General features: G+C 33.0%; 1 protein-coding gene and 1 pseudogene across 1 annotated transcript; both read left to right on the top strand.

Annotated features, from left to right (window-relative positions):
• Positions 1–4,156: 4,156 nt before the first annotated feature.
• LOC112127644 lies at positions 4,157–4,268 on the top strand (annotated as a pseudogene).
• Positions 4,269–10,621: 6,353 nt separating this feature from the next.
• On the top strand, positions 10,622–22,512 carry LOC106667993. Its single transcript, XM_014396351.2, has 3 exons — positions 10,622–10,790; positions 19,952–20,065; positions 21,910–22,512. The coding sequence occupies exons 1-3, from the start codon at positions 10,770–10,772 to the stop codon at positions 22,048–22,050; spliced, it is 276 nt and encodes a 91-aa protein (XP_014251837.1). The 5' UTR covers positions 10,622–10,769; the 3' UTR covers positions 22,051–22,512.
• Positions 22,513–24,065: the final 1,553 nt, after the last annotated feature.

Here is a 24,065-nt window from a genome sequence, read left to right as displayed (position 1 = left end):
TTGGTTTTTAGTTAAATGAAAAAGATGAACGACATACTACAAGAACTTTTTTAAAAAGATTGAACAACACGCTCACTCCACCATTTACCTTTTCTACGCTCCAACATATCTCTACATAAAATCAATGTTTTTTTTACAGTTTACTCGGAAAGGAGGTCGCGGGGCCATTTCCTCTTAAGACGCCTTATGGGGTTGTGGGGATGGGTTCTATCGGACAGGGCTTGGGCAAGATGATGGGAGGAGGCTATTTGGATGGTGGGAGAGTTTTTTGTGAAACTTGGTCAATTTTTGGGGAATACATTTTTGGATATAAGGAATTTGAAGGTCGTTGTGGAGGGTAGCATTTGAGACATAATAAGGAGCATTTACAATGTATCTGAGGACTTTAGATTGAAAGGATTGGAGACGTTGGATATTGGAAGGTTTAGCGGTTCCTCACAGTTGTATTCCGTACGTCCAAATCGGTTGTAGTAGTGTTTTGTAAATTGTAAGTTTGTTTTTTGTCGATAGTTTAGACTGTCGTCCTATAAGTCTGTGCATACCGTCTGTTTAGGTTTTGTGTGTTGATTCGCGTGTATGTTGATTCCACCTTAATCGTGAGTCTAGGTGGAACCCAAGGTAGCGAACGCAGTCGGATTTGGCGATAGGAACCTTGTTGTAGTATATCGTGAGAGGAGGTTTGCTTCGGAGTGTAAATGTGACATGGACGCTCTTGCTTTCGTTTATCTTTATTTTCCATTGTCTACACCAATCTGCTATACATGAGATATGTTCCTGCAGATTTTCCGAAGCAACCGCAGGATCGGAATTGGAGGATAGTACAGCTATATCATCGGCGAAGGATGCAAGTAGGGTGGTAGGTTTAGTGGGAATGTCTGCAGTATAAAGGATGTAGAGGATTGGTCCGAGCACACTGCCCTGAGGTACTCCCGCAGCCAGAGAGCTTATACATAAAATAAGTTAAAGATTCTAGCGAAAGGGAACAAAAGCACAATAATACAACATGATTAACCAATACAATTTTTTTCCAATTATTAGCATAACAAAAATTTGCTAAAACTTACTATGATATATCATGTATGAAGCTTAAGTAAAAAAAAACCTTTATACAACATTTCAAAACTAATTTTGTACACATGATAAAAGATTTTGGAATTTACGTAATAATAGATGGATACTCGTTTGTAATTTAGTCCACCCATTTTTGATTCACTTTGTTCCTTAGTTACTTGAGAGCTTTATTGACTTATGTGCGAAATATGAATTTTTAACTTTTATTTATTATTTTCTTAAAAATAGATTACAGTGTCTATTCGTGACGAGAAAAACGTGCGTACCAAAAGAAAACGAGACATAGGTTACAACCAAATAACATATAATAATTATGTTTTCTTTTTCTATTCTATTTTTTTTTAAATTAACTTTCACTCATGCTACGATGTTTCAGTTGATAGAATAATTGTTTTTAATATATTTTGTGCTTAAGTTCGTACTATAAATGGTCGTATTCGTGAAGAGCCCAGTTTCTTCCAATCGATCGTGTGATATCGTGTGTGATTAGGTCGTTAAAACATGAAGAAAAACTCCATACCGCAGCTCCAACGGTCAAAGTTCATCTGTGATGGGCGATCAATCAGGTACATGTTCACCTTACTTCCTTTTTCCTTTCCCTGCAGTTAACAAGTTAATCGCCGGATTATTCAACAAATTCTTTTTTTAGGGATAGATAATAATGTCTTTCAGTTGTTTAGTCAGTTTTAAACAATGTCCATACATCTTTACAGCACTTACAACTGTTTTTATTAAAGTTATTAAATTCATTTTAGACAAACTTATTTATAAAATAGAAATAATCAAGATAGATAGAAAGCCGATCATGATAAAGAGGCAGACAGGAGTGGCCCACATACAATATAAACTATTTTTACCATTTAATTTATTCTGATTCTAATTAGTTAACTATAAAATTCAAAATTTGAGATGGTTTAATGCCGACGTTGCAAACTATGTGAAACAAGCGCCTCAAGATTGATCAGCTAACATGTAGACGATATTTGCGCTTTTTTTAATTTACTAAAAATTAGATCGACACTTCCAATCAACATACTTTGATATTCCACAGGGAATCATAAAATTATTATACAGAAATGCTTGTTCTACGGTAGAAAACATTAATCCTAGACAGATCCAAATTAGTTCATATGAGGTCTCACGGAAATTTCATCATAATAAAAATCAAGTGAAGTACATTAACATTTAAATTGTTTCATTTCCTTCTCCTTTTTCATATGTGGATAGTATGGATTTTATTGGTATATTCAATGGCAATAATTATGGCGAGATATGCCGAAACGTAAATATTTTACTGACATACATTACCTACTCTATAAAACAAATTTAAAAAACTGTATTATCATAAATTGATAGTAATTTATTCTTCTCAATAGGTTATTATTAAACATTTATTTTTTATGTTATCAACCATTCTTTCATATCAAAATCCGTTGATTCTGTATAATCCTTTATAATAGTGTGAGCAATAAGTTAATAAATAAATCAAAAATAGTAATACATATATGGTGGTACAGAGTGGCGATTAACAGGACGCGCAGTATGTAACTCATTAATGTGGATTCAGCCTGGTGAAAATTTAAGTTTTCCCAACATCAGAATCATCTCCACTTTTTCTTAAAATGTAAGAGACATTTTTTACGATATGCACAGTAAATCGAATAACGTAAAAACTAAATCTATTACAGTTCGTAGTCCGATTGACCAATTAACTTTTTTCAATTAATTAATCTTTATGAAATGTTGAGTTAAAAAAGTCAGAGTCACGGGCGGGATTCGAACCCACGATCTTTGGTTAAATACGCCGCTTCTCTACCACTTGAGCTATCGTGACTTCGATCCACTCGGACACTAAGTAACCCCAATTTTCTCTCCTTTTTGCAATTTTTCAAATGTCGTGTAATCTATTTGATTATCGGCGGCAAATGAAATGGCCACGGAGAGCTTTCGTGAAGATATACTTTAGTTTAATTATTTTTCCTTTATTTTAGTTTTATTTTAGTACGGCCATTTGGGAAAGCAAGTGCCGTGACAGTATAAATTAAATCCATTACAGTTCGTGGTCCGATTGACCAATTAACTTTTTTCAATTAATTAATCTTTATGAAAGGTATTGGTTGAGATAAAAAACTAAACTTTAATGTGATAGCTTTTAAAACGATGTTACGTATTAAAAGATTTCAATCATTTTTGTGAGATTTCTCAAAAGTTTCAAGCGCAAAAAAAAATATTTACATTTTCTTTGTCAAATTAATTTATTTGTATTTGTGGACCGAAATTTTCAACTGTCTGAATCGCGCTTTAATGAGCGACATCCAGAGCGTCCTGTTAATCAATGTTATTTGAAGAAATTGATCCAAATTTTTTTCTTTCTGTACCACGAGCAAGTGATTTACTATCAATTAAAATAATAAATAAATCTGTGATTGGTTGAAGGAGTTGGATAAGAGTTTGTTAATCCGAAAAACAGCGTTGCGAAATTGTTTTTGCGAATAACGGTTATTCCAATTTAAAAATGTTTGCACCTTTGGATTCAGCTTGAAAAAATCTTCGGAAGAATGTACATCGATGAGTACCTTGCCACTTGAAGTAATCAAGTTATTATCTGAATTTCTTTATCATAGAGATTAAAATAAAAACATTTTGGTTCATAAGGAACTAGACAAAAAATAAAAGTTTACTTTTTCGGGATTTTTTCCACAAACGCCACAATAAAAAAATATAGTGGCGGAAAAAATTAAACCCACTCTATATAATAAAATTATATTATGTACTGTAGATTTTTTATTATGCTACTTTAGGATTGAAACTGCATATGCGGAAGTGATGATTACATTTGACGGCCTAATGATGAAATTGTAAAATGTTCAAATAAATCGTTTTTTAATACCTTAATACTTAAGAAAAGAAGAATGGGGAATAATTTTACGACAATACTCTTTTTTACACATCAGAATAAATAATAAAATTTTATGCTTGGAGGTATATGTAGTAAGAACGCTTTAAAACAAAACTTTTCGATTTCTACGTAAAGGCCTTAAAGAAAAGCGAAACAAAAATACAAAATCTTGTTTGAAAACAATAACACTATGGTCTCCCTTCATAACGAATAAATATTTCGCCTTTTACTAAAGATTTCCGTGGAGGGGGACTCACTGATGAGTGACCCCAATCTAGATTAGTTTGGGTATAAGTCGGTGGAGGAATATCAAGTACTCCACCGACCAAACGGAATGAGTGTATTGTATGGATGTATTTATGCGTATGAATGTATTTATTTGTATGAATGTAGTGTTTGAAAGTGTAAATAGAATATAGACTTAGTTGGGGGCTGAAATGACCTAGATGTCGAAACCCCAGTCAAATAAACATAGGTACAATATTAAAAAGAACAATATTTACAGATTGGAATAATTCCATCGCGAAAGCTGTAAACATATTATATATTTTGCCATATTACTGTTCACCCGAATAAAATTAAATTGAAGAATATAATTGCCTTAATTGCCTATAAATGAGTTAATTGTATGTATAGATTTTCGTGCCAGTTTAGATCCGTTTTTCCTTCTGGAAATGGACGTAATCGGGTTGTCAAGAGTCAAATTGTTGGCATTTTGTGAATTTCAACATAGACAATAGCATCGAAAAGTACAGATAATGTTATCTCAGAGTGTTTTGACACGGGTCCAAAGAATGGGGGACCTTTTTCCGTCGAAAATCAACAGTTGGCCGAAGGTTTTCCAGTTTTTGTCACTTTACTCTATACTGTACCATAAAGATGTACCATAAAGAAGGCAAATTGGCGATCGTTAGGTTCTTCTGTATTAAAGTGCCAGGTGTTATTTACGACCACTTCAACGATTTGAGTAGCAAAAAATATTTAAATTGTTTTTTTATTTCGATGAATGGAATGTATAAAATCAAATGTTTTCCGTTATTTAAGTGGTATTAAAGCTTTCTGTGTCAATTTCTTAATTACTAATTTATTGAATATGATTTTTTTTTTGCAAAAGTTATTTGTAGATAACAGCAAATATTTAATAGGTTGAAATTTACGTTTGAAGTAGCACGCAAATTAACAAATTTGACGTCAACACTTTAGAAGGTATTTCTTAAATGGAGATCAATGTTTGCTTTAATCATTACATCTTATATTTTCCTAAATTTTTTAAAGATAAACATTTTTTTAATGATTATTCGGAAATCGTGAGATGCGGTCTGGTGTGACGTTTGTTTTAGAAAAACATTTTCTTTATCGTGCCCACGTTTCGATCTTTATTGAGATCATCTTCAGGGCTCAAAGTGTTCGCTTTCTACGTAATTGTGTCATTCTTGTGTATCGTGTTGAAAGTGCCCAGACACACAAGAATGACACAATTACGAAGAAAACAAACACTTTGAGCTCAGAAGATGATCTCAATAAAGATCGAAACGTTGGCACGATAAAGAAAATATTTTTCTAAAACCTACGTCACACCAGACATCATCTCACGATCTCTTAATAATTATTGACTAACGGTCACTAAACACCACACTTTTTTAATGACTTGGGGGTGATATAGCTATTCTTATCCTTCTCCGTCTTAGGCACTCAAAAAATATACTTAAATATCTCCCGAAGATGGCTTTAATCAAGCGAACCATAAACGGCGAAAAATAAACAACAAAAACTCACATGGTTATTTTTCAAGAAATGTTGTAATGCTGTTTATTATTTTATTAGATTAGCTTATATGTCTATACTGTGTACGGTACTTCTAAATAATAATGAACAATGATTATCAATTATAATTACGCTTTGAATCAGTTAAATATAAGATTTGTCTCTTTTGGATTTTGATAAAATGACAACATTCAACATTATTCGCAATTGATTGTAAATATAGGCTCACAGCAATTTACAACTCAATTGAAATTGCACAATTTCAAACCTTTGAAACCGGATAACAAACGGGCGAGTGAAATTAAACTAATTTAGTTAATTAATTTTCGTTGTCCCTTTCCGGCCGACAGGTCGTTGGACCTTGTGATCAGTCATTACGATTTCTTTCTATCTGTTCTACTTTGATCTGATGATGGCATATCCAGCTTATAACCGGTCCAGCCCTGTTTAGCCGAGTTTAGCTCGCGCGTCTACTATTAACAAAAAGACAAAATGGCTTTTAAGCATTGTAGACGGTGAAAAGCCGAAACGCAAAACAATATACAGGTTCATCAACTCGTAGATCTCATCATCCATAGAGAAGAACACTGTCAAGGTAACATAGAGACGTGTCTTCCTCAATTATAGGAGTTCCATAGTATGGAGGCCCTACGGCGCGATGTGGACAACCTGTGTGTATTATTATCAAATCCTTAGTAGCTTTCAATTCTACCCAGATTTAGAAACCAACCATCATTGCTGGAAAAACCGACGTCCACTTCCTTCACAACAGCATCGGCTAAAAATAAACTTACTTCAGGACTAAAAATATGAAGGCTCAAGTAGACTGCCTAATTGTCATCTGTTATGGTAAGTATCGCAGAGTAACAGAGTTACCAAATCGTTGATGATACGCCCATTAATATGCGAAATTATAAATTGCCCTAAAAGGTTTGTGATTGATAAATAAAACCCACATTTAGTTAATTTGTCGCGCTGAAAACACTAAAATATTAAATTGAATAGTCAAAACAAGCTAACTACGTGGATTCTACTAGCAGTATATATACCAATATACTGAACAAAACCGCATGCATATTAATGTTAGATGATGGTGGAGCAGGAACTATTAGATTAATTGCCTGTCTCGCATATCCCTGTTATGATATGTGATGAAATAGATTCCTCTCATCTTTACGCTTCACACAGAATGATTAACGCCTTTACACCGAATTTGCATATCCTTATCATTGGATTAAAGCCCTTTGTAGTGAGTGAAATTCGAATTAGGGATTACCGATGTTATTGTACAACGTTAAATACTGCAATGATTTTATCTCACGAAGAAATGAATACGATTTAGTTTCAATTTTGAATTAATCTTGACTGCGTTTGCATAAACAAGTTGAATTATGAATATGGTGTTAATATTGGCCTATTTGCTTCTTGAATAAAAATAAATCCTTTTTAAATTCACGAATTGTGGCAGCAACAGCAAGTATTGTGTAATGCTTAAGTTCACCTAAATTATTGTTTCATTATTCTAGACGCACACATCTTTTAAGTTATTGTATAATTTATTTAATTAGTAACAAGTCTATAAGAATTTAAGGAATATGTGATTTTTTTTGTTTTAATACATTCAAAGATAAAAACAATTACTGAGCTTTCAGTATCACTTTTGTACTTACTAGCCATTAATACCTATACTTTTTAATTTAAATATGATATAAATATTAATAATATATAAATATTATATACACTCAAAGGCAAAAAACCGGACACTCGTATTTTGTTGTTTATTTCAAATTATATGTAACGTATTTTTGGTAATATTAATTACAACATATTAATTTTAATACTAACTTTTTAAATATTTTATCAGCTTATCTTAATTATATCTTTATAAATGGGAAGTTTGTGGCATGGGCGTTCGAAGTGACGGTAGCTCATGTGGTAGAGCAGCGGCGAATTTAGCCGAAAGTCATGGGTTCGAATTCCGCCTGTGACACAAATTTTTCATTTAAAAAAAATGTGTATACTTGAGTAATTAATTTTAATATAAACCAAATTAAAAGAGATCAGAAATTCATGAGTTTTAGGGAAAAAATTAAGTTATGATGGTTTGAAACAAAATTCACTTAAACACGGGAAAATCATAGCGCGATAGATTAACATTTAACTTACAATGTATTATTTGGTTTTACTCTTAATAACGAATATTACCTCCTCTGGCCTCGCGGAGGTCCTTAAGACTCCTAGGTATCGAGTGGGATTTCGTCTTGTGAAACAGAACCCCATTCTTCAGCAAGAGCAGTATGAAGCTGTTCAACGCATGTTGGAGGCGGCGAACAATGTCTATCCCGTCTCTTTAACATGTTTCATAAGTGTTCTATAAAATTCATGTCAAGAGAACGTGCTGGGCAATTCATTGTGGTCTACATAATCCAAGTAATGGGTGACAACTCGAGCTACATGCGGTCGAACATCATGCACTAACACAATGTTGTCCCCAATAAATGGAACCATGGCTTCCAGAAGAACTCAATATACCTTAGAGCAGTCAAAAATCCATTTGTATGATAATCAGTTCGGTACGGGCGTGGACTCCAACGGCTGTGGCTGGCATGGCACATGAAGCAAAGCGTTCTCCACATCTTCTCCATGCACACGGTACCGGTCATCAAGCCAAACCGGCACTCATCCGAGAAGAGAACAGACCCCATTTCTCAAGCGTCCAACTGAGATGCTGATTTGAAAATAGTCGCTTTTCTATTCGATGATTCTCCAGGAGAAGAGAACATGATGAGGGACGTCGAGAGCTCACTCTTACATTACCGATCTACCTAACTTTAGCTATCTAAAAAATTTCCCCGGATAACATATTTTCAAAAATTAACATAGCAAACAGAGCAATAGACAAGATCCGTATGGATCCATTCTCAACCAAACAACTAATTAAAACGGAATTAAATAATTTCTTTTCATCAGATTCACTTGTAATATACCCAGATGGGTTCAACGAAGGGGGAATTCTGGGTGTCCGTTTTATGAACCCAAGAGGAAATTTAGACATAAGGTAAGATTGGACGATGATAATGAAAATGACGGTGAATTTACCGAAGAATGTTGAGAAAAGAAACCAAACTTTCCCCTCTAATAGAAAATGATATCAAAACAACATAAAAAGAAGGAATGCAATAGATTCATATGATCCGAACAAAGCTCAACAAACATTGTAAATAAAACAATATTAATTAGATATCGCAGATTTATTACCACTCCGTATAATGGGTTCTTAGAAGGGGAGTTTTCCCAATCAGACGTAAGCATGCTATTGTTACAATAATACCTCACCTGGTAAGAGGACTTACACAGTTAAAATAAACACATACCTATAAGGATACTGTTGGTGGGATAAAGTTTTGGAAAAAATTTTTATTGATAGATAATGCTCTACTTCAAAAGTGCTAAGTCAAAAGCAGTATGGATTCAAAACTCAACAGAGTACTACTTATGCCATTTTGGTTATTAAAGATTATGTAGTAAACTATTTTTATTCTGATGAAATGATTTTGCTAATATCATTGGATGTAGAAGGGGCGGCAATCAATGCTGAGGTTGTGGCCGGCTATGATATGTCAGTGGAAGCATTATAAATGTTAAAAAATTAAACAGATGTGGATCTATGAAGGCAATTAACGAGAAAAGTACTATTAGTGTCACAAGGGGTTGCCCGTAGGATGAGCCTGTGGATTTTGGGTTATAGTTTTCAACTTAATATTGAAGGAGTTGCTTGTTACTTGAGAAGCATCTGCTCTTGCTGACGATTATTTATTGATGGTGGATGCAAGGGACTGTGACATTCAATGGACAGCTCACAAAGCAACGATGAGGATAAACTTACGAATTAAATTAATAAAATTAAGTTTAATGAATACAAATCAATCCACATCATATTGTATTAATAACAAAAAAGTCGTGTAATTATTTAAATAGTCAACAAGTAAAGATATATAAACAGCTTAAATATAGAAGTTAGATTCTCGTTACAAGAGAAAACTGATGATGCTATTAGGTTGGTCAATGTTCTGTCAAAATCAGAAATTAAGTTGGGAATTAACGTCTAACGACGCAACGTCACGAGGGGATGTTTCTAGCGTTGGGACTTGAAAGGCCGGAGTGGATGATGGGCAGACATGGGCAGCAAATGGTCACTCGAGGCGATACTCTTTGAATCTATAAATGGAGCGAGTGATTTCAAATCGGCGAGAATTTTTGTTGTTAGTTCTTTCTTAACGGCGACATAAAGACAGGTGGATGCTTTACGTAGTTCTGAGAGTTCAAGAAAACTGTATTCATTAGCGTGAACTCGGCAGTTACGAGTGAAACATAAGACATATGCCATGATTCTGATCAATTTGCTCTATGACGGTGATCTATCAATTCAATGAATGATGAAGGGTACTTATCTAAACTAAGTAAAACAGTTTCTGGTTTTATCTCAGGTAAATCCTCTCCAGCCACAAAGTCCAACGAGGAAAGCTGCAGATATCGAGGTATTTGAGTGTTTTTAAGCGAAGATAAATCTGTATGAAAATCTATCCATGCTTCAGCAACTCCCGAGTCCCAACCGCAATTTATTTTCTCCAATTCCTGTAAGATGATTTTTGCCCGGAAAAAGACAGGCGCAAGTTATCCAAGAGGATCATTTAAACGCGCAATAGTGGACATGATCCCTCGTTTTGTGCTCGATGGACGGCCTGTCGACGAACAGACCGTCTGTCACCGAACGATTCACCACCCTGGCTCAAGTATACAAAAGAGGTGGTTGAGCACGCGATACGTCACGTTTCACGCGTGACCTTCCATTAGAGAATATATATACAAATTGGGCACGACCTCTCCCCAGAGACGGGCATCGAAGAGTTGTGAGCGCTCTCGGTACAATAAAACGTTCGCCGATTGTTTCTCTTATAGTTTCTACATACCGACTTCCTCAAAAGTGTCAAGTGAATTTTTATTTTCATTCTGGACCATTACATATCGAACAATAATGCAGTCGCATATATCACTTGTAAGTAATGTATTACATATCAACATTTATTAATTTATTTTACGAAATTACCTTTATGTTTATTTTTTTATTTTCACTTTTTATTTATGTTTATTTATTTTTTTAAGAAAGTTTATAAATATGAATTTATTAAAGATTTTCTCGAAGTACGTTCAAAAATTTAAAGCATTTAAGTATTATATATTATTGGGTTGTCCGGAAAATAATGCAGGATTTTGGTATTAAACAAAAAAAAAGAAACTAGTTACTTTAAAGCAATGTTCTTTAATCAAAANTTGACATTCATACAAATGAGTAATCCTGTAAACGTAAACAGAATATTTTATATAGATTTTTTTTAATGAAAACTTAAAATCCTGCATTATTTTCCGGACAACCCGATATGTTCCAGTTGATTGATTCTATTGTAGAACAAGTTATAATTTCTCTTTCAATATAATTTCATGATTTTCATGACATACACTAACATAAAAATGGTACACGACTTCTTAAAATTGAGTGATTTAAAATAATCGTTAAGACATAATAAAATGAAATAACGAATCAAGCTTTTTACAAATTTTGAATTCTTATTGAAGCATTTTTCCTAAAGTAGGTTTATTTGGCCTTACCTTACTTCATATAACGGCGTTAAAAAGAATATCTTAGGCGCTCTAATAGGCAATCAATATCGTAAAAATTATTTTAAATATTTAAATATTTTAAATATACGAAAATAACACACAAGGTTAATACACAAGGTATTTAAAGTTTTAAATTTACACCAATTATTTAAAAACAGTTCACGTCTTCATATATTTTAATATAAAATAATTCACAAATCCTCAAACTTCTACCAAACAAGATTTAACTATTGCCTAAAAATAATTTTCCTTACAGCATGATTAGATTTATTTATAAAAATATAGGTAATTTCAGGCAAAGAATTTCAGAACTGTAGTCAATCACAAAAGATTTATAAGTTCATACATTTTACAATCACGAGATTAAGTTACTTTTTATTAATATTTACATTTTACGTCTTTATTGCTAAATTTTATATGATCATTTATATATTGACATAATAAGTGAAGTAATTCCAACCTTAAATAATCATCCATAATACGAGTAAGGGAACTGTAAATATTCTATTTTAGAATTTTAATATGGATGACAAAATAAAAGGGTTTTTGAATTTGCTCAGAATTATTAGGGCTTTTAACTCCTTTTTTGTTTTAAATTGAGACATTTTAAAAGCCTTCCAAAAGTAATAAACTGGGCATAGGTTTTTTAAAAATTTTTATATGGGTTACTGTAATTATACAATCTTTGTGCTTTTTATTTTAGGGGTACGAATTATCCTTGACGATCCATATAAAATAAAAAACAATATAACGATATTCGGGAATAAACGGCCATAATAAAAAAGTAAACAGTCATTTAATTACGAAATAAAACTTTTTGTTGCGAGAAAAAAAAATTGTATAAAATGTTTGCCAACAATTTGGTATATTTTGTTATATTACTACACGAAGGTAATATGTTTTACTTGCCAATTCAGATACAGTCAAACAAAGCGGACATTGTACCAAAATGATACCAAGCGAATACTAAACATATTGTTATGGTAATATGTAACGTAACATGTGTGATTTAATCAAAATGTCATGAGTCGTATGAACAGGAATATTCGTGTTCCATGTTACACTATTAATAATCGTATTTGTGCCGAATCGTACAACTCGGTACTTATAGATGTCCGGTAACGATAACGATCTGGTTTGACGATTGCTTTGCATGTCTATCGCTTGCAAATTGCTTCATCATTTGATAATTTCACTGCAGGCAACGAAACATTGAATTAACCATAAGTGTGCCATTTGTGTTTGATGAAACATTCCATTTTTTATTTATTTAAAATGATAAAATTATTTCTAAATCATTTAAAATTAAAACTAGTCATGCATTTTTTGTAATATTAGAGTTGTTATACATATTGACGAAAAGGTATTGGTTTGTTTGGACGTTTTTGTAAATGGTATTATTAATGATTTCTAATTAATTTTGGAAACTTCGCGATATTAATGCATAATATTATGTCTTTTTTCAAACCACTTAGTTATGCACTTTTTCAAAGGGTTTGGGTTTTGAGAGTTAAAGGTTTTGTGTGAAAATGTATTATGAAGGAAGGATGAATCGACTGTCAGTATATCACCAGTAAGTTAGAGATCAGGGATGCGGTCATCAAAACAAGTAAGTTTTGTAACTTATTCTAAGCTTTCAACCTTTATTGAGGTTTTAATCAGGGCTCTACAAGTAATTACAACGTTTATAATTAATAATAAGTAACACAATAATTATCAGATAACGTTGGATAACTTTCTAGTTACAATATTAAAGATAAAATATTATCATGATAATGGTAAAAAACAACAATATATACGTAACTAAATGAGAGGTAACCAATTGTGAATATAGACAGAGTGACACAACACAGACAGAAAGGACTAAATTAAGCAACTGTAGAGGGCGTTTAATTATTGGTATATCTTCTCAAATTTAGTTAATTAACATCAGTTTTAATATGTAACATTTGTTTTAATAATCTTCTTTTCAAGATTTTCTCCCTGACCACCACAACCACATCATCAAAGTTTATTTGATGATTGGTTTCATGTTGATGTCTTGACAAAGCTGTCCATGGCCTACTGTTGGCAGAACAATCTTATCTGCGCTGTGTCAGACTGGTACCCAGGTATCGTTTCATGTGACAATATCAAAGCAAGGGGCAATCTTTACACGGGATAGGGATAAAAGAGGCGACCACAAGGCCTACTACTCACTGGCCAACTTCAGGTTATTAACCAGCCTCCTTTGCCAGCGGTTCCTTGGTGTAGGATCTTGCTTGTGGTTTTTCTTGTCCTAGTTAGAACCTGCACCTACATAGACCTTCACAGAAACATAAAATGTGTTCTGCGGTCTCCTCCTCTTCCTGGCATGGTATCTGCACAGTGATTCTTCTGTCTGTATCCGGTGCATGTTCTTTCTTAAGTGGCAGTGCCCTGTCATGATCCAATCAGAATCCTGGTTTGGTTGCGGTTGTCTTCCAGTAATTCTTTTTTAAGTTTTGCGGATGGTCCTTCTATGAATCTCTTCGCGTGCCTCATACCTTGGCATAAGTTGTAAAACTTATTTGCTTTGATGACCGCATCCCTGATCTCTGACTTACTGGGGAAAATTTATTATATTATAAAGTAATTATTAAAGTAGTAATTATAAAGAACCTGTAGATTGCCGAGATATTTTGGTCCGTTAATTTTCTTTTATTTTAGACCACATATGACAGACAAAACTACCGAGTTAAAACGTAAAAAGCTAAAATATTTTTTTAATTGAAATGATTTTTCGTAAATGACAGGACTAATTATAAACAGGTGAGATGAATTGCTGCGAACTGCAAGTACCTCAATTTTTACACTTGCCGGTTATATTTAAAATAGTGTATTTTCGAGATATTTTCCTTTGGTATTCATAAGCTTTTTTGTTGTACTTTGTAGTTCAAAATGGCCATAGTTGATCTTGACAGAATCGTCTCCATACGTTGCTAAGATTTTCTTCGAACTTTTATTTTCTACCGTTTTCCTAAAGAAGAAAAAATATCCTTGATTTATGCCATTTTATTAAAAAAAAGAACTAACTGCAATTTACTAAAATCGCAGTAAATGTTTTTACAAATAAACATATATGGAGATACTCGAACTATATTAAAGTATGGCACAACCAACCATAATCTTAACATTGGTTCTTAAACAGAAATACTTACCATCGACGACACAATAATCTAGAAAATGGTTTATGGTTTATTCAAACTCTTTTTTGGAAGTGAGTCATAAATTAATAGCGTATGGCCAAATATTATAGATTTTTAGAATGGCGTTAAAAATTAACTGGTTTGTGTGGTTAATTTATCTCGCACATGACAGCCTCCAGCTGACAAATTATTCGACCTTCCATTTGACAGCGGACGTTTTCACGTACCTTTTAATCTGCTGATTTATAAACGGAGTCACAAAACGCAAACGAAGAAGACTTTGCAGACCTAAATTAAATATACAAATTTTATATTTGTTTTTACTATTTACTGACTGCTATTTTCATTAGGGATTGGAATTAAATTTGTCTTTTACAGGCATTGAACTGCACATCTTAATCCGCTTCTTTTACAGTCTTTTTATTTTTCCTTTGGGAAGACCTTTTCAAGCTCCTGCAAGATCCACCTCAGCCAATTTAGCTGTTTTATTATTTTTTCTTCGTGAACTGTCGAATATTAACTGGCTTTATAAAAAGTTGATTATTGTGTTTGAATGGGACATATTATGTTTCTAGCCCCCTACCATACAATTAATCATTATTTTATTAAAACGTCCGCTTTTATCTCCATTTTAATATAGAAGCAAATGGCGATGTAAACTTTTGAAAAGGAGCGGTATCTACTTTTTCCAATAAATTTGTTTTATGGGAATCCGCAAGTGTTAATTGCCCCTCGAAACAACATCTTCAAAGTGTTTTGTGGTAGATGTGTCATTCTTGTGTGTCGTGTTGATAGTGACCTGAAGATGATCTCAATAAAGATCGAAACGTTGGCATGGTAAAGAAAATGTTTTTCTAAAAACCTACGTCACACCAGACCGCATCTCACGATCCCCAAATAATCATTAGCTAACGGTCACTAAACACCCCACACTTCTCAGTGGAAAGATTAATAAGGAAAGATTAGGAATAATTTTTTAAAAAATATTAATTTTGATATTTATTTAGCAGAATTTTAAAAACACAGTACAATAAATTTCTGTATGATTATGCCATTGAATAAAATGCATACTGCATGTTAATGCTGCCAAGCACGAGGGATACCTGCCCATAAGTTCCTAATGATGTTATTTCTTTACATCTGCTATGGTAAAGAACTTATGAAATTCAGCATCTGTTTTATCTCGAATTTAGTATTTATTAAACAAAGACTTTTTTCTGTCAACACCGAAAGTAAAACGTACAGTGTAGTTTTTTGTGAAGGGACGGTGAAATTATAATTGCTTGAAATCCAAACAGCCAAGACCAAATACTTAATTATTAAAAATTTTCTTTCTTGGAAACATGGTTTTTGGTTTTAATTATCATAAAGTGAAAATAATATTATAGTTTGGTGCGATAGAACTTGTTCGCAATTTCAAGTGATAGACATTTGGAATGTCGGTCTTATCTGATGTACTGATCATAAAAAGCTTTATAATTTGGTCGTTATTTATAATATATTACCTATATTTAATATTACTTACATTTTTGTTTTTTACATTTACTTATATGTTATAAATAATTAATAAATAACATTATCTTATTTCTTCGTGTGGCTAATCCACCCTTTCACATAAAAGCCAATAAAACAAAATTCTTCCTATTTAACAAAAATATAACAGCAAAGAGTAAGTCTACGGTCAATTATAACTTCGAAATAAATATATGGAATAACCATATATGGTGGTGTTAATATGAATGGAGGGGCTCATCCCTAATCACCTCGAGAAATATCGAGTACTCTGGGGTGGTGTGAATGCTAAATAGAATATCATGTTTTATCTTGTTTCTGTGTACTTCTGTGTGCGTTATTTTATCCACAAGAGCCCCTGAGGAATAGAGAGGCTAAAGAGTAGAATCGATTACGGTTATACAAGAGTAGTAGGATTAAAATATGAGAAAGTCAAGAAAAGAAAATTCTTCGTACAATAAATTTAACTTTCTTTTACATGGTACAAACCAGATTTTCCTACAGTCAATAATACTGAAGTTTAAAAGCAAGCTAATGGGCCTAAGTCGAAAAAAAAACACAAAACCTGAAATTACTTCTTTGCCGTTGAGATTTGGACAGGGGTTTGTAGGATGTTTTTTGTTGCATATGGTAACTAAAAACGCCTCCTGAAATTTTCGACACTTGTCGCCAGTCTATATATAGCTTTGTAAACCCTCAGGGTTTCGGGTTTTTTTTGTTGTAAAAATAAGCAGCCCATTTGAACGTATGTTAGGCTTGAATTTAGCTGCCCTAAATTCGAAAACCCAAGACGATTACCTTACAGTGAGTTCCACCGACGCTCCAATTTTAGATTTTACATGAGTTATATAATTTTTGATTTTATCTCCATTTTCAAGTATATAAAATTTAAAAATGACATTTTGTCAAATGATTCCAGTAATGGTAGGCGGAATGTTTAGGAGGAAAATTCGATTGTCCACGTTGTTGAAGTTCGAATGCGGGTAAGGGAACCGCCACGTACTGGCCTTTCAGCCGTTTCCGACAAAACCGATTCCGTGAATTAATAATCTGGCTAATGTGTCACCACCCCACTTCTAATCAATTTTCCAATTAATTTATCATTCGTTAAAACCAAACCAATTATAATTGTATCCGACCCGGGCGGTGGTCCATTTAGCTAAAACAAAATTGTTTATCGGCCCTCGATTTTATTTTTGATAAGCTTTCATTTATATTCTGTCGACAAGTAGGCTTTTTCTCAAAACATACTTTAGTGTCAATTAAATTTAAGAGTTAATTAAGTAGTTAATTCAAGTTATAGTTAATTAAGTAAGTAATTCAAGTACTTTTCAAATTAGCAGAAAGGCCACTTTTAAATAATTAAAAATCTTCAATGTTTCAAACGATACAAAGAAAAGGAGAAAGATTCTATTAAAAATTTTTAAATAGGTTCACAGCTAATATTTGTACGACTGTGCAGATAACTTTTATTAAACTGTTTAATCATTCATCCGCGTTAGTTGATTACATTTGCATAAATTATGCCTACTAACACTTTTTACTCTACGATTTGCCACTATGTTTGGCGTATCTGTGTCAAACATATCTAATAAATTTTAATCCATCACTTTGAATGATTTGTGAGTGTGTTTTTGCTAGCGCTCGTGAATTTCAAATAGGTCTTTATCGTTAAGTATATTGAACAATCGACAAATTGATAGTCAATCATGGTAATGTACGTTTCATGTGGTATCGTGAAACAATTTTTTCTCTGGGAAAAAGTAAAGAACAATAAAACATCTAGAATTGGAACTTATAAAAACTATGACTTGCTTTTGCGAATCTATTAAGAAACTGACTCTTGAAAGTACATGTGAACCCCAATTTCAATACTAATAAAAAGAGGAGAATAAACTTAGTAACTTTAGTTTTTTTCGGAACGTACAGACACAAATCTTCTATCTATTTATAGTCGAATAATACTATCCATTGGTTATGAACAAAAAATAAAACACAATAAATTTAACTTAATCGTCGCTTAATCGCAATAAATATAAATGAGATAATTTGGCTGTTACCTTCATAGTATGATCGGAAAAATACCTATATTTTTTAGACGTTTGGTATATAGTAATTTATTTTAGCCCGGACGAAATAACGTTCACTAACATATTGTATGTTCTACATTTTTAATTTTTAATTTAACATTTTCATTAATAAATCCATTACAGTTCGTGGTCCCATTGACAAATTAACTTTTTTTCAATTAATTAATATTTATGAAAGGTATTGGTTGAGATAAAAAAAGTCAGTGTAACGAGCGGGATTCGAACTTCGATCCACTAGGACATGGCAAAAAGGAGAGAAAATTCGAGAGGTTAAAATGGGAAGTTGGTGTCCGAGCGGATCGAAGTCAAGTTGTAGACCAGCGGCGTATTTAGCCGAAGGTCGTGGGTTCGAATCCCGCTCGTGACACTGACTTTTTTATCTCAACCAATACCTTTCATAAATATTAATTAATTGATAAAAGTTAATTGGTCAGTCGGACCACGAACAGTAATGGATTTAATAATTAAATTGGAGTATATCTTTACGAAAATCCGTGGCCATCTCATTTGTCGCCGAGAATCAAATAGATTACACATTTGAAAAATGGCAAAAAGGAGGGAAAATTCGAGAGGTGAGGTTGAGAAGGGCAGTTGGTGCCCGAGCGGATCGAAGTCAAGATAGCTCAAGTGGTAGAGCAGCGGCGAATTTAGCCGAAGGTCGTGGGTTCGAATCCCGCTCGTGACACTGACTTTTTTATCTCAACCAATACCTTTCATAAATATTAATTAATTTCCATTAATATTTGCCCAGTTGTTAGAAATTGGTACTAGATTAATCATAAGACGAAGATACAAAAATTTAAAAACTATTGAACTAGAACTTGTCGTACATTATAATTATATCAGTAACAATTACATTAGAGTTACTTAACAGTTAAAGAGCATTTAACTGGTAAATAACGAAAGCAAACATTGCAAGTACAGTAATTGTAAGCAACATATATATGTTATTTAATTTGCATACTTAGTTCTTTCCATGATAAATAAGCCAAAACCTTAATATAAATACACTATAACTATGTAGTAAAAAGACAGTTATTCATTTTGAAATTCTGAAGTACAAGCCAATCGAATAACTGTTTACGATAATACCAGTACTGAAAAAAATTAATTACACATTTACACCATCAAGAGAAGTGGCTATCAGTACGACCGGACTCTTTCCAGCGATAAAATTGTATGGAATGTGGTACCAAATAATTTAAAATATCAGTTACATTAATCTAATTCTTTAATTCATACTTCGAAGTCCGATGTTAAAACTACAGCTTTACTGAAATTGATCACGTTCTTACAGAAATAACGATACTAATCGCATTGGTTATGGTACCACAGTGAAAGGAAAATACTAGGAAAACAGAAATTACTGCATTAACGGCTTAATCGATTACGGCGTCGTCGGGCCCTCGAAAGATTTTGTTTCATGTTAATTATGGGTTTTTATATTCAGACCGTCAAAGTGGAAGACGGATTCGGTTTATAGTTTTAAAATGCAAATCATTTAATTTTCCACATTTGCATTCCTCGGAGGCGGCTAACTTTTTTTTCAGACTTAGTTAATAAAAAAAAAGGGCAAAGAGATTTTCAAAACTCTTTTATCATGGAGGGCTAATTCTCCCTACGGCGGTCGCCCATTAATTAGGATAATTTCTCATTTTATCATCTTACTATATTTTTTTTGGTTTTAGCGTTGATACACGCCTCGATGTTTAAACATGCAAATTGCAATGCAGAAATGTTTAATTTGATGTAAAAATTTATGTTCACAGGTTTGCTTTGCCTGCATCGTTTTTGTGACGTTCTTCGTCGGATCGGCGACTACGACACCATACCTGCGTGAAAAACGGCAATGGGACGACATCGTCGACCAGTGCAAAATATATGTAATTAATTTTTATTAATAATTGTTGCTCAGACCAACCTGCACTTTAAATTGAGATTCAATGTGATTTTGGAAATCCGATTTCAATAAAACTGGGGATATACATATTAAATTGCAGTAAAAACAAAAAGTAAATTGTAAAATTTCTCGTGTAGTCTGCGGAGGGATAAACCTGTAATTTGGTCGTTACTTTCGTTGGCTTGGTTAGTGGCATTTCGACGTATTCAGTGTGTCTGTGCGATTGTTATGTAGTCAAATCTCTTTTAAAGGTCGTGAGGGGTGCAAAAGTCGGCGTTTGTCGGTGCTTTAGGTGGATAAAATCAGGTTTTTTTTTAAATTGGTCAGGCCAATTGGCCTTTGTTATCGTCGGTCAGTTTTCTTTTTATATGGTGAATTTTTTTGATTTTATCAACGATGTACGTGGACTGTTGTTAATTTCTATTTATACGAGTTATTTTGTATTAAATGTTTTATATTTGTATATGCCCGTGTTTTCAAGTGTTCCTCACGCCGGGAATATCATTTTTTATTAGGCTTTCGCGGGAGAGCAGGAAATTATTGGGTTGTACGGAAAATGATACAGGTTTACTTTAATTATCCCTCTATATAATAAACTGTTTACGTTTGATGTATTATTCTTGTGTACGAATGTCAACACATTTCGTTACTTGGCAACAATTTTACTAAGATGTCAACGCGTAATTTCGTTTTAAGAGTTTAAACTCGATCGGAACGGTGCCTAAACGGCTAAAAACGTTAATGAAGTCTGGGGCGATGACAGTCTGAACATAGTTCAGAGATGATTTAAAACATTTTGAAAGGGAGACTTTAGATAAAGAAGGTCGAGGAAGGATTTCTTACATAGATGATTATGTTCTGAGAACTTTGGTCTAAGAAAATCTCAGAGCGACTTTTTGAGAACTTGCAGAGAACCTTTCAGTTAGCAAATCTTCCGTCCCTGACCACGTTAAGGCAAATGGAAAGGTGATGAAGCTCGAAAGTTGAGTTGCTCATGTATTAAACGACCACCAATAAAAATCATTGTTGTGAAGTGATGAAAAGCGGATTCTCTACGTCAACAGCAGACATTCTGGACAGTGGCTCCAAAGGAGAAGAAGCACCACATTTTCCAAATCCCCCAATTCATCAAAAAAGTTAATGGTGACTCTTTGGTGGGCTTCATTTGGGCTGTTTTACTATAGGTTCTTGAATCCTGGAGAAAAAATCAATCCAAAATGTATTACTCTCAAATAGCAGCAATGCACAAAAAATTGGCATTGGTGAAGTCATCTTTGGTTAATCGGAAAAGGCCGATTCTGATAAACTGATACATCGTGACGATAGCTCATGTGGTAGAGCAGCGGAGTATTTAGCCGAAGGTCGTGGGTTCGAATCCCGCTCGTGACACTAGCTTTTTATCTCAATCAATTAATATTTTATAAAGATTAATTAATTGAAAAAAGTTATTTGGTCAATCGGACCACGAAATCTAATAGATTAATTTTTATTATTGAGTTATGGACCAGTGAGTATTGAAAGCGAATGAAGTAAATTTGTTTCCGTAAAAGGTTAATTATCAGAAAAAATCCAGACGTTTTCAGTTTGTACGAATTGTCTACTAATTAGGGGAACCCTGGATAATTGAGGAAAGGGTGATTTCAGTTATCTGAATTAGTTATCAGAATTTTTGCCGTGACCGGAGCGCTTTTCGAATTAGGTCAGGCTCTTCGAACTGTTTCGTCGTTAACATCACATAATAGGTCAAGGTAGATAGAGATAAATAATAAAACTCATAAGGCAACAAATACTGAATAACGGGCGTTACCGACGAACTTGTTGTTTCAGGATTCGACGGAGACAACTTGCCAGAGGTGCGCCAAGGAGACGAAGAGTGTCATAGTCTACCCGATGTGCTGCGAAGGAAGAGAGTCGGCACGAGAATGGTGCACCACATTCATAAACTACGGAATCACAGACGACAATTAAAACGCCGAATTGACTATTTATTACAACTTCAATTTTGTATGATACTAAAGCCCTTGTGATGTACGTTAATGAGTGCGCGAATGTATATTATAAAGTTTTCGTTGGTTACATCGTTCTCGTACTTAAGTGTTTTTATGTTTTGTGATAGAACAAAATATTTACGGGACTCTTTGTTGTGTTTGATGTTTCAAAACTTATTTTCAAGACTGACGGATCACATAAAAACATAAACGTAAAGCCAGTCGGCACGATCTTGTATGAATGACCGACCATGTGACAAAATCGTGAATTTTGAGTTGTTGTTCTAGTCAGTGTGTGTTGAGTAATTCTGGAATCGCTATTATGTAAAAAAACAAACTAAAAACTATCTTATAATGAAATGTTAATGTGTAATTGATGGCTGTGAATGAAAACTATTCATATATTTTTTTAGTCTTTCAAAAATATATTTTTATGATTAAATTTGTTTTCTACTTCCTTAGATAATCCTTTTTTTACCATAAAACTAGATGGAACTTACTGGATATCATTCCCTACTTACTGGTATTTATATTTACAAATTATTATCAAGTTTAATATAAAATACATTGTAATAAGTAAAAATAGTCATTACACAGTAATAAACAAATATTAAATATATTTTTATATTATTTCCTTTCTAAAAAAATTATATATCATGGAATGACTTATTTTGAAAAATAAATTTGATTGTAATATGTTAAACTTTTTAATGTTTTGTACCATTTTAATTTAAACGTTTTTAACGCGTGAAAACAAATATTAAATATCCAGCACAATTTTATGGACTCGCCGAGATCAGGGCTTCCTTCTCGTATTTGCCAGGCTCACGGTTCTGGGTTCGAATCCCGGCATTATCCAACACTTTTTTAATAGAGAATAATATGAAAATTATATTGTAATGTGTTTGACCCCTCGTCCGCGATACTTAACGGGTAGTTGGACGTTACGTCCTCCTGAAAACATAGAATTTACATTTCCTACTTAATTAATTTACATTTCCCACATTAACAATATTTGTATTCATACATTTCTGTAAAGGGTACTGTAAAATAAGCAGTAACAAATAAAACAATATACATAATAAACCAATAAATACAAATATTAAGTGAATTTAAATATAACTTTGACATTTTCCTTAAAATTGTTAAACTACTGTAATGTAAACGTTTTGTAATGCTAAAAGTAAATTTTAAACGTTGTTCAGCCTCACGGACTCGCCGAGATCCGTATGCCCGATTCTTTCATTTTTTACGTAGGGTTTAGATCCAGTTGAACTCTATTTGATAATTGGGATATATAATAATTTGAGAAAGTTGTTCTCGCTGTATTTCCCCGACTTGTAGCTAGGAATAATAGCAAAAATATCTTCTAATGTTCTTAAGCATGTATATAATCACTGCTGTTTTCCAAAATAGATAACATAATATAAAAAAAATCTTAATATAATTCCGCTACATCTGAATCTGAATCTTCCCATTACAAACCCTATAAAAGAAGCATCTGATTTTTGTGTTTTGCTAGCTGATAAAAATTGAATGACTTCACTATCCGTCGTTTTCTCCTTTTGAGATTCCGTGAATGAAATTCACATTTATTAGGTAAGTGTGGTGTTTAGTGACCGTTAGCCAATGATTATTTGGAGATCGTGAGGTGCGGTCTGGTGTGACGTAGGTTTTAGAAAAACATTTTCTTTATCGTGCCAACGTTTCGATCTTTATTGAGATCATCTTCACCGCTTGGGATTTATATACACTATTTAAATTTCACATATATATGTAGGATGAGAAAAAAATGAATTTATACAATACTAGAAAATTTTAGATTAAAAAAATGAATTTGCTAGAAAGTTTTAGATTAAAAAAAAAGAATGGATTTATACACTGAAAAAAAATTAGATTAAAAAAATTAGCAATGTATAACTTCATTAATTTTTTAATCTAAAATTTTTTAGCATCGTATAAATTCATTTTTTTCACCACATCCTACATGTATTT

Source organism: Cimex lectularius, unplaced genomic scaffold (genome assembly GCF_000648675.2).
Source record: "Cimex lectularius strain Harlan isolate CLEC.00 unplaced genomic scaffold, Clec_2.1 scaffold219, whole genome shotgun sequence".
In the NCBI taxonomy this organism is placed as follows: Eukaryota; Metazoa; Arthropoda; class Insecta; order Hemiptera; family Cimicidae; genus Cimex; species Cimex lectularius.
This window is presented reverse-complemented; position numbering and strand designations above follow the sequence as displayed.